General features: G+C 43.2%; 1 protein-coding gene across 1 annotated transcript in view; it reads left to right on the forward strand.

Annotated features, from left to right (window-relative positions):
• Window positions 1-10,367, forward strand: part of fgfr2 (fibroblast growth factor receptor 2) — a 37,228-nt gene extending 26,861 nt beyond the window's left edge. Inside the window, 8 exon segments of the mRNA XM_030747371.1 lie at window positions 693-814; window positions 1,659-1,769; window positions 2,327-2,517; window positions 3,127-3,249; window positions 4,346-4,416; window positions 6,878-7,015; window positions 7,590-7,695; window positions 9,113-10,367. Coding sequence (XP_030603231.1) covers window positions 693-814; window positions 1,659-1,769; window positions 2,327-2,517; window positions 3,127-3,249; window positions 4,346-4,416; window positions 6,878-7,015; window positions 7,590-7,695; window positions 9,113-9,277 — 1,027 coding nt within the window. The 3' untranslated portion in view covers window positions 9,278-10,367.
• Window positions 10,368-11,781: the final 1,414 nt, after the last annotated feature.

Raw genomic sequence — 11,781 nt, forward strand, 5'->3', positions numbered from 1 at the left:
ATATCCTGGCCACTGGGCCTTACGGTAAGGGCCTCCTTTGTCAATTAAATAAAAGGCACCAGGGTACACTACCAGTTCAGGGGTCTGATTGGTGCTACAACTCTGATACATAGCTGTGAAAGAGCGTGTGTGAGCAAAGATTCCTCCCCCGTATCAATCAGTGTAATAGAGTTTGGAAATAAAATCTAACAGCAGATTTTGAAGCATGCACCTGTAAGGCAAAAAAAAAGAATTCCATCCTTCACAGGCCAGTATGTCAGGGCTAAGGTAAGCCCCGTGTAATGACTTGTAAAGAGTGTATATTGAAACATGCCAAGAGAGGGTAAACAGTTTAGAAATTAGTGCTCTCCCTGACTTTATCGGGCGATTATCGTAGCCACGTCTGCCTTCCCACCTACTGCCCTGGCAGCAGCTGCGGTCGCTGTGCCAGTAAAACACTCACAGATAAAAATCTGATTTAAACATAGAGAACCATCTAGAAACAAAAAGCATAGGGTGAGGCTGAAAAACTGGCTCCGTGCCAGGTTTCATTAACTCTCACACTCTAACGTGTTTACTTCAGCACAGTGGGTGAGTCAGTGCAGCAAATCAGGTTTATACATTTGAGTTTGCATTTCTGCAGCTAATCAACTTCCTGCCTCTTTTTTGTTTTCTTTCTTCTTCCGTTTGTGTTTGCTGTCTGGCGGCTGCAGGTTGACCTTGGGCAAACCCCTCGGTGAGGGCTGTTTTGGCCAAGTTGTAATGGCAGAGGCACTGGGCATTGATAAGGACAAACCCAAGGAGGCTGTAACTGTTGCAGTCAAGATGCTGAAAGGTAAGCGAGTCTCAGTCTCAGTATTGCTCCAACAGTCGGAATAAGGTTGTATATCAGACCACTGGGATAAGATGTACACTACTTCATTGTGTCTTCTGGGCAGGTTGAGAACATTTTATAGGTGATTTATGCTCCAGTGAGGGTTCAGTAGAGGTGCGAGGTGGAGCCCCGGGCTGTGGTTATTATTCGTTATTGGTGGTTGCTGAGTGACGGCTAGAGGGAGGGAGGTTGGGAAGGTAAGGGTTAGGGGCGGTCACATACCTGACCCCAGAGCAGCAGCTGGCTAGAGCTCAGTCAGCACCCACACAAAGAAGTAAGTCACACTAGCAGCACTGCTGTGATTAATGAAAGCAGGAGGAGGAGGCACTGGGTTGGTTTGGGGTTGCGGCGTACGGGGAGATCAGGCACAGCAGCAGGCTACTGGACCTGCCGTGACAATATTCTGCAAGTCTGCTCTTTAGAATGACTCCAGATACGGTAATGGTGCAGTGGAATGCAGGTCAATGCCAATCTAACTATTGGGATACCTCGACTTGCTCAATCAGTTCCACGACAAAAGGAGCCTGTGCGGCAGATAATGAATCCAGATTGAACGTCTTTAATTCCTTCTCCTCCCTGCCCCTGGTGCTGAAAGGATGCCTCTGTAGTCATTGTGGGGAGCCTCCCTCACTGCTGTAACTTTAGCCGACATTGTCTGTCAGCCGCACTTAATCAGACGCACCTACTAAACAAGGGGCGGCCCATTAGTCCCAAGTCAAAGGGTTAAAGGGAAGTTTGGAATATGGTGTTTGTTTTTTTCTGACGTTCTCTCGACAACCTTCAATGTAACTTTTTCTGTTGTTAGATGACGCCACTGAGAAGGACCTCTCTGACCTGGTGTCAGAGATGGAGATGATGAAGATGATCGGCAAACATAAGAACATCATTAACCTTTTGGGGGCCTGTACACAGGATGGTGAGTTGGATCTGACATCATAAAGTCACCTTAACAGGAGAATCAGTGTTTTTTGTTTTGTTTTGTTTTTGTTTACAAACAACACACTGAGCAGCTTGTATTCTTTATAGGTTTGAAAAGTTGTGTGCTTTTAATAGCCTCCAAACATGATCTGCTTTGTCGATTTTGTATACAATGCTGTAAAGGTTCTCACAGGGCCCTTTTCTCTCACCTAAGCACACTTTATTGAGTCCCTGTGAAAAGATTGGCCTAAAGGTTTTGCTCATTCATATACAGATATCTGTTTTGAGCAATTACTGTGAAAAAGAATGACCTGTTTAGAGGTTTGGAAATGCACATAAATGGTGAGAAGCAGCCCTGGACAGACTACCTGTTTTAATGGTGTTTCGCATACAGACCTTCTCAAATGTTTTTGAACAGAAATTTCCATGAAGCAAGCGGCAGTTTTATGATCTGAATGTTCTGCTTTTCGTTAAAATTCACTCTGAATTTTGTCACTTTGTGTCAAAGGGAATGATTCAAGTTCAAGCACTCATATGGTTCTGTCTCCTGTGCAGGCCCCCTCTACGTGATAGTAGAGTACGCCTCCAAAGGTAACCTCAGGGAGTACCTCCGAGCCCGCCGGCCACCCGGCATGGAATACTCCTACGACATTGCCCGTGTCTCAGATGAACAGCTCACGTTTAAAGATCTGGTCTCTTGCACTTATCAGGTGGCACGGGGCATGGAATACCTAGCATCACAGAAGGTAAGAAGAGAGCACGCACAGACACAGAAAATACTCTGTTCTCATATCAATCGCCCACTTGCTGGTTGCCTAAACAGATCATGGTGCCAGCACACAGAGGGTTTGACATGTTTTATGTAGAAGCTTGTATGTGTGTCACTGTAGGAATATTGTCACCTAAAAACACTACCCTGACCCCCTGCTCAAATCCCCACATTGTCTCTTATCCCACGACAAAAGCCCCTCTGTGTAGACGAATTGTGAATTTTTCACAATAGGGGTGCAGCCACGTTGGCAAAATGCAGCATTACGCTCCCTCTAACTGTTGGAATGTGACAGAGCACGCTGCCTCACACACACACACACACACATGCTGAAGTGTATATGTACAACCATGCATGTGTCAAAGTATGTGAGGAATCTTTACTTATCCAGGCATGTTGAAGATGGTGGCGTCATGTTATGCAGTCAAGTACTCCCTTTGTGCAGGATGATCACATGCACCACAGACATTTTAACACCATTCCAAATAAAGTACGCACCTGTTTTGAAGTTGATTCATTTACAGAATGAAGTAATTGTCTTATTCTTGCCCCCCCCCCCCCTTCCATATGTCAATCTCCATCTCAGTGTATACACAGAGACCTGGCAGCGAGGAATGTCCTGGTCACAGAAAGCAATGTCATGAAGATTGCTGACTTTGGTCTGGCCAGGGATGTCCACAACATCGACTACTATAAAAAGACGACCAATGTAAGTCCTCTACATGTCAATGGATGCTCGCTTTGGGAAGTAGAAAATTTTCGAGTGTTTCAGTGGGGGATGAGTTTACCCTCCTCTCTTTTTTTGCTCCAATTCCCTCCCTTCCCTCATCTTTCTGTTTCACTCTTTTCCTCTGCTGGTGTCTTGGCAGAAGCTGCAGGTTCCCAGGCGGCCTGTGAATGTAGTGCTTCTGGAGACTCTGCCTGTTTACCCCTCAGTCTCTTGTTCTTTTGGTTTCATCGACACTTATACAATTAGCCCAGAAGAGAGACAGAGTGAGAGGGAGGGAGCAGCGGCTTAGACATAATTGACATCTCCATAGTGGCCCAGTGGCGTCTTTCTTTCCCACCACAGAACAGCGTTGCATGCACATCCTCATTTAATATGCATGATTGCCTTTTCATCGCATGCACAATCATGCTGACAACTAGCCGACAACAAAAACAACAACAACAATATTCGATGATGTTGTTGGTGATGATGATTAGGACAGTGATGGCAGCAAATATGATGATTATTGAAATGAAACCAATAAAGACAGAGGCATCATTGTTGTGCTGCATTTTTTAATATTCCTGTTCATTTTAGTTGGTCTGATGGGAATGGGACACTTTACACCGGCCTTTTATTGTATTGCCTGATAAGTCTTTATATAATGAATGAAAACCTACAGTACATTCATATATTGTGTATTTAACTTGCACCACAGTATCTGAAACAAAAAAATACCTATTTGGTGTCTGAATGATAATTGATACTCACTAAGGTCACCTTTGTCAATTTTGCTTAGCTTCCCAGCCAGTGTTTCAATGCTACAGAGAGATAAACTCTTCTTTATCTGTGACCCTGTTTATCAGCTCTATTGCCCTAACAATGTAAATGTTCCTGAGGGAAATCCTCCCCCCAGACAGTCGCTCCTCTAGTGCCTTATTCCCTTGGCTACTTCTACATATCAGCTTTTCCAGGAGTAATGAGACCTCCTGGTAATGAGGGATTTTCAAGATGCTGATGAAGCAAGAAGTTTAGAGCTCAGGGGTCTTTTATGGGTACATTTTATTTGACCTCTCACCCGTGTGTGTGTCCTCAGGGTCGTCTCCCGGTGAAATGGATGGCTCCAGAGGCACTCTTTGACCGGGTCTACACACACCAGAGTGATGTGTAAGTATATAACAAAGTGTTTCTGTGTCCCACAACCATAAATAATCCAAAATCCATTTACTCACAGCAGTGGTACAAATAAGCCTTATCATAACGTAAAACACATCGTCACAGCTACTTCCTGTAGCCTGCAGTCAGCAGGGCTGTTTTTCAGGGTGTAGAGGAACAGGGGGGTGAGTGATTTATTTATTTATTTATTTATTTTTTTGGTGCCGTGTTGGTGAGTGTTGGGCGGGGGGGCTAGCTGTAGGGGGCCAGTACTGGCCAGTCTGTGGCAAAAGTGAGGATTTCACGCTAGACTTGGAGCCAATGCCGTGTTACTAATCTGAGCGGCTTCAAAGGACCTAGAAGGAACTCGGAGCCCACCGGCAACCCCCCTTTTTCCGATTCATCCCTCGCTCCTCCGGCTCAGCTCGGAAGTTTCCCCTCTTGTTTGGGCCCCCACGCACGTCTGAATGCAACAATGCTGCGGCCTCCTGGTGCAGGCCTCATCCTCTCTAGATCCAGCCTCTTTTAACCCCCTGCCATCCCCTCTTCACTCCCCTCTCCTCATTCAGAAACACTTTGAACATGTGGATCATCATTTTGGAGCAGTTCCACGATCAAAATAACCCCCCCACCCCCCCACCCCCCACCCCCCAATTCCCTTTCCCCTACTGTTCTTATTTTCATTCATCTGGTATGTGAATTGCTGACCCGTCTCTGTCTCTCTTTTTAAGATCAAGAGTACTCATTCTAAAAACAGAACAAAGGCAGAGCGTCCCTTTCCTTTTGGTGTTTGAGTCTCATGCGTTCTGACAGCATTGTTTGAAGCTTCTGCTCCAGACACTGGCGGCAGAAAGTGTATGTGGCAATTAGATAAATGCCTTGCATGCTGACCCCTGGGAAGGCAGGCTTTGTGTGTGTGTGTGTGTGTGTGTGTGTGTGCGCGTTTGAGCTTTAGTCATACACCGGTAGCACACTAAATATAGCACTTATCCGTTTTAAGCCCTTGGATAGAGAATTTCTTTTCTGTCCATGTCTCTGTGTACTTGTTTGTGTGCATAAGTACATGCAAGTACACATGATGCCCCTTGTGTTCCACAGCACAGCAGCAATCAATAACCTGGGGAAGTGGGGGGCATAAAGTGGCCACTGTGGTTCTCCTTATTAGCTCACTGCTAATTACGATTCGTCACTCACTTTTAGTAATTGGCTTTTTCTCAGAGGTGCAGTTGGAGCGGGGCTTATGCTTTTCACCAGAATGACAAGCGATCTATACATGACATCAGCTTAAATGAATACATGAATTCCAATTAAACTTATCTGTTGTTGTTTTGATAAATGGGGCTTTTACAGCCCATCTTTCAGGGCCTCGTGTGTCCATATTCGTATCAGAATCACCTATTTATGTATTCACTGGTTTTTGTGTTGCACTCAGTCGATCATCAGAAACTTCAGCAACTGAATGCGATGAATGTAATCTAATAGGAACCTTGTTATTAAAGCTATTTACCGATTGGTTGATTTAAGTATAGATTCTGTATCTCGTTGGGTGGAACACATACAGATGCACCTGGCAGAATACCAGGTCGCGTAAAGTGACCCTAAGCATGTTGCTTTGTTTGGAACGTCACGGCTGATTGCAAGTAGACACAAACTTGTACTGGCCAACAAGCGCCGAGAGATGGTTACAAATAGATGAGTGTGTCAGCAAGTGTAGAGATACAACGCAGTGATAGAAGAGAGAAGAAACCTGGCTGGCTGGTTGTGTAAACAGATGGAAGAACTGATAAATGCCCAACCTGCCTGTCTGTGCATACTTGCCTAGTTAGACCACTAACGTGGCCTGTGGTTGCATGAATGCGTGCGCGCACATTGTGTTTTGTTAAATGTGTCTGCACATTACAATAGCAGCAGCCTCTGGGTGGACGCGAATCAAGCATGCTGTCATTGCACGAATGATTCATTTGCGACACTGTGTATAAACACGCATTACGATGATGACATCAGCAGCGTGGAGTCAATGATATTTAACAACTGGATACTGCGATGAGGAAGTAGTTAAAAATTAATAGGCATTAGCCATCTCTGGAGTTCTTTTGTCTTTTCCCTCTCTTTTGTCCACAGTGGGTGGTCCAGTGTTTGCTTTGGTGTGGTGTGACCAGACAATGCGAGTCTGTGCAACTTGCCAGCCGGGCACAAAAGCTATCATTGAGATCAGGGCCAGAGTAGCACTGGCAGTGGGTTCGCACCACAAGTCACTGGACAACAGAAAGAGGGCATTGACACCACTGCTGTTATGCTGTTCTAAATTTTGAACCCGTAGCCGAGTAACATTATGTAAATTAAACCAAGCCTAATGATATTTGTATTAGATTGTAAATTCTGGAGCAATATTTACACATGAATCCTCCTGTAGTCATTCTTTTACATCCTGACTGCATTATTAATGTGTATATGTCTATTCTTGTCTCACCAGCTGGTCATTTGGGGTGCTGATGTGGGAGATCTTCACCCTAGGGGGCTCACCCTACCCTGGCATTCCCGTTGAGGAGCTTTTCAAGTTGCTCAAAGAGGGCCATCGCATGGACAAGCCTGGAAACTGCACCAATGAGCTGTAAGTTTAGCTGTTTTCGGCAAAAAAGCACATATTCCCTATCCAAGCTGCTACCAGAATACACATCATGTCGTACATCAAGACTGAATGCCAGCCCAGTCTCCATCAGATCCATGACTACGGGGCTCTGTGTCCACTCAGTCAGGGCTTCTGCACAGCTGTGCCTGTCTGCTATCAGTGTCCTCATTCACAATAAGACCTCTGCAGTCAGCAGACAATGGCGCAGCTTCTGCTGCAGTGCCATAGCGAGAGGGCTGATGGAGGGAAAGTAGAGTCAGATGCAGAGAAAGTGCACATTACAGTATTTCAAAAATTCCAAAGCACTGAGAGGCATGTTTGTAATCAGCAGCAGGGCATCACAATGTGAAAAAAATATGAAATAATGTCAGAGAATGTCTGATGTTTTTATTTATTTATCTTTTCATAATGGAGACATCTGAATCCAGTCCTAAATCGTTACAGCTGATAAAGTTTAAAACCTGAGATAGATGAGTTTGGACAGTCAACAAGACTTCCCTAAATAATTTGTTGTTGCTCCCTTCATCCAAAGTGATCATGATTACCTCTTTCTCAGATACATGATGATGAAAGATTGCTGGCATGCCATCTCATCCCAGAGACCGACCTTCAAGCAGCTAGTAGAGGATCTGGATCGCATCCTAACCCTGAGTACCAATGAGGTGAGCGCAGCTCTGTCCTCCGTCTTTGCACTTCCCGGTTTTTGGGTGGTCAGAATTCACACTGCATAAACTGTGCTGGCAAATGGAAGTCGAGCATTCCATAGCAATAAAAGAATAATATGATACACACGTTTCTCAATCCAAACCAAATTACACTCTTGCCAGTGCATGCATGGTTCAGAAGAATCTTGCTAAAGGATTTTCGAGCATTAGCCGCGACATTGCTCAAACTGGGCCTAAGTAGTGACTGAGAAAGGAAAAAAAAAAAAAGCCCAGAAGATTTGATCCAGGCCTAACATAGCTGCTATGGCCAAGTAAAGTTGCCCAATCATCACATCCATACTTCACTCCCTATAATGGCCCACAATTTTTTTCCATTCCCCTTTCTGTCTTGTGTGATATCCGAGTGCCGACCTGAAAAGAGGCCGTCGATGGAAAGCTGTCAAGACTTGTCTGCTCTGGAGCTGGAACTTCATGAATTTATGCCAACAAAGCCCCACTTTGAGTTTGAACTTTTGAAATGTAATAAAGTGCCTTTTTCTTGCTTTTTTCCTCCCCTCCTTTCCCTTTTACCCCAAACCGCTGGCAGATGTGGAGATCTTTAGTAATACGAGCCTTTTCGTGTTGAGCTGGGAAAATGGAAGCCAGTGCTCATTTTCTACAAAACCCCAAGAACTCTTCCTCCTCACAACTTGTCCCAATAACAGCCATGAAAGACTAGGAGAAAAAAGGGGAAAAAAGGGTGCCTCGGCCGACAGAAAAGACCAAACCAACTTCCCAATACTGGCCTGAGTCAAAAATTAATAACAGCTTTCCATCTTCTTTCGTTTTCATTTAGCTGTGTTCTGCCAGTTTTTCTTTATTTTCCAACAATCTCGTAGTACTTATGTCTGGTGCTTCAGTGTCGGATATCAGTTCTGTTTGGAGTGAAGTGAGATTGAGGTTTGTGCCACATTTCTGCCCAAGTTTCCTTCTCTAAATGCATCCTCTTGTCCCCAAATCCTATCCGCCTCAAACCGCTCTGTAGTGGACGGAAAATGCAACCCTGCTAGCTTCAAGCTCTCCTGGGTCAGCCAGCAGTTAAACATTCAATTCAGTACCTATTATTCCTGCAAATATTTTCATACAGTATCCAGTTTAAGTTTTTTTTTTTTTCCTATTCCATTTCATAACTCCTCTCAGGGTGAGTTGGTATGGATTAGATAAATATGATAATAAAGGTGATACTTTTCTCCTCCACCTCTCTCATCCTGCTCTGGAAAGCCCCTGATCTCTTTGACTGGATCTCAGCACTAAATTTACGTTCTTGTGTTTGTTGTAGATCTTCTTCCTCTCGCTTCTTCGAAACATCCTTCCCTTTTGTCTGCGTGTAAGTGATCTCACCCAGCCCTCCCTCTCCCCCTGTCTGTGTCTGCAGGAGTATCTGGACCTGTGCGCCCCAACAGAGCAGTATTCCCCCAGCTTCCCCGACACTCGTAGCTCCTGCTCCTCCGGTGACGACTCTGTGTTTTCCCACGACCCGTTACCGGACGAGCCGTGCCTCCCCAAGTACCAGCACATCAACGGGAATGTCAAAACATGAGCCCTCATCCACCTAATTAGCCCTTCCCCAATCCTACCCGTCAAAGTCCTAAAACACGCGTAGCACAGACACCTTCTCCGAAATGCTTCAAACTTCCTGCCCCCTCGCATCCCGGTGGCTCCTGGTGGACTAATGGACCCAGATAGGACTGGGCTGGTGGCAACGCTGCTGTCACTCTCTCATACTGCCATATGCTCACACTATATATAGGACATGCTCACATGTGGTCTTAAAGGAGAGGATAGGGGACCCTACAGAAGCTATTTTGTACTGACTGAATGAATTGATGTTCCTAAGGGATCCTCCTCCTCTTCCTCTCTCGATATAAACAGAGAATTTTCATTTTTGGTTCTCATGTTTGCACCCAGAGTTTTTCTTTTTGTTTTTGTTTTGTTTTTTCCATCAATGTTTGGTGGTCCAATTCCAGTGACTGGCATCCGAAGACTGTTATGTACTCCTGGAGGAATGTATGGGCTCATGTGAACTTACAAAAAAACAAAAAAACAAGGGACCAGAAGAGGATGACAAAATAGGAAACGGACTAAGAGAAAGAGCTGCGACTAACAAAACAGAGGAATAGGTGGAGAGCAAATATACAAAACTTCTATCCTGTTTATTTTGTAATATTAATGCATTTCTTTTTCAGTTCTCTTGATAAACCTTCCCAACTATTCTGGAGAAAGAAATACACAGTATAATGTATAGTACTGGGTATATTTGTAAATATATTCAAATATGTATAAAAATATATTATATATTTACAATGAATTATTTTTTGTATGGACTCGGATATAACCCCAACCCCCACCCCGACAACTCCCACTCTGAGTTTAAAACAGGTGTGCTAACAGGTTATGTGTCCTATATTTCTCATCTCACGCACACGCTCACACACAGACAGGGATACACACTTTAATACACACAAACGCCTGTCTTACACTCATTGACCCTTCTCTCAGTAACACAGTCGAGTATTGGCTTTCAGGGACCGAGGTAGCATGTTAATTTATTGACTTACGTTTTTTTTTTTTTAATGAATCAAAAAGAATAAAAAATAATATGGCAGAAATGATGACATTAATGATGCTGATAATACATAAATAATCCACTAAATGTGTGGTAATTTAAAAAGATCTTTCAGCAGTAACAGAAAAAAAAACTATTTTTAGTGGGTTTGAAAGATCCAGGTTTTGTAAGTTTTATATATGAATGTGAATATTAAGTTAAATTTTGAAAAAAAAAAAAAACCCTGTACATTTTATAGTCAGCTAATCCCTTTCTTATGTAGATCTTAATGGCATTTCTATCCAGTCTTTCTTAGCAATGCTTTAGGGAATAAAATAGATTACTGGATATTTATATATGATTGAAATGCATAAGAATTTGGAAATGCATACTAGCAGTCTGCTCCCTCAGTTTGACTAAATATAGGTTTCAAATTTCCATGACAGAATTGAAAGCTAAAAAACAAAGTGTTAAGTCATTCAAGTGCTTTTTTTTTTTTTTTTTTCTACTGGACCAACTTTAAGATGTTGTTTTGCAAGTGTTTATGCCACATTTGCGAAATAAATGATGGAAAAAATATATTCCTGTCCCAATCTCTGACTTTTAAAAATGTTTTCAGTTTGCACTGAATATGAAGTTGAGCAGTTTTGCCGTGAGTGGTGGAGATAACTGGCTGCCTTTGTTTTGTTTTTCTAACACAGAGTATTGTGTTGTAAAACTGCACACTCCTCTGACCTAAATATCTTTTGCTTTGTATCTGATAAGGGTTGAGCTGATTTAGCTCTTACTACTGGTATGCTCAGATTCTTTGCTTACTATAGAGAGAGGAATGTTTCACTCTGTCTGCTATTAAACAAACTGGACAAATCTACGGGGACTCTGTGAGCAGGAACATGACGTTCTCCCGATTCATTTGTGATAGAAGCTGTCCAGATGCAAAATCCCTGAGCTCATCACAAACTCAGAGTAAACCTGATCAAATTAGATACTGGATTTGTGCCAGTGGGTATGCCAGCAGTTTTGTTAATGAATAGGGAACTCCTCATTCTCTTGATAGTGTCCCTCAGTGTCTCAATCTCTCTGACTTTGATCAGCCAAAGAGTATTTGTTGGCCTTCTAATGTTCTGATTAGCTAATTGATTTCCCTTTTATTCTTATCAGTATAGATTTAATTCAACAGATTCAGTAGTCTGACCTTGTTTGCAAGCTAATCAAAGCTGATTTATTAGCAAGAGTGATTGATAGTGGCAGCTGTGAATTTTAGTTGTATTTGGCTAATAGTGGCTGCCTCATACCAGTACACCAATGATGGACCCAACCACATGGAAAATACCTTTGAAGTATTAACAGTCAGTCATGCTAATCACCATGCTGCTAGCTAAATGTTAATGTTAGCATTCTAAAATACTTACACAGATAAGAGTAACTTGCTACTGTTAACTTTTACTAATTAACATTGATCATAAAGTAGCCTACATGCGGGTTATTGAGTGGTTGAT

The sequence above is a fragment of the Archocentrus centrarchus genome, chromosome 15 (genome assembly GCF_007364275.1).
Source record: "Archocentrus centrarchus isolate MPI-CPG fArcCen1 chromosome 15, fArcCen1, whole genome shotgun sequence".
Classification (NCBI taxonomy): Eukaryota; Metazoa; Chordata; class Actinopteri; order Cichliformes; family Cichlidae; genus Archocentrus; species Archocentrus centrarchus.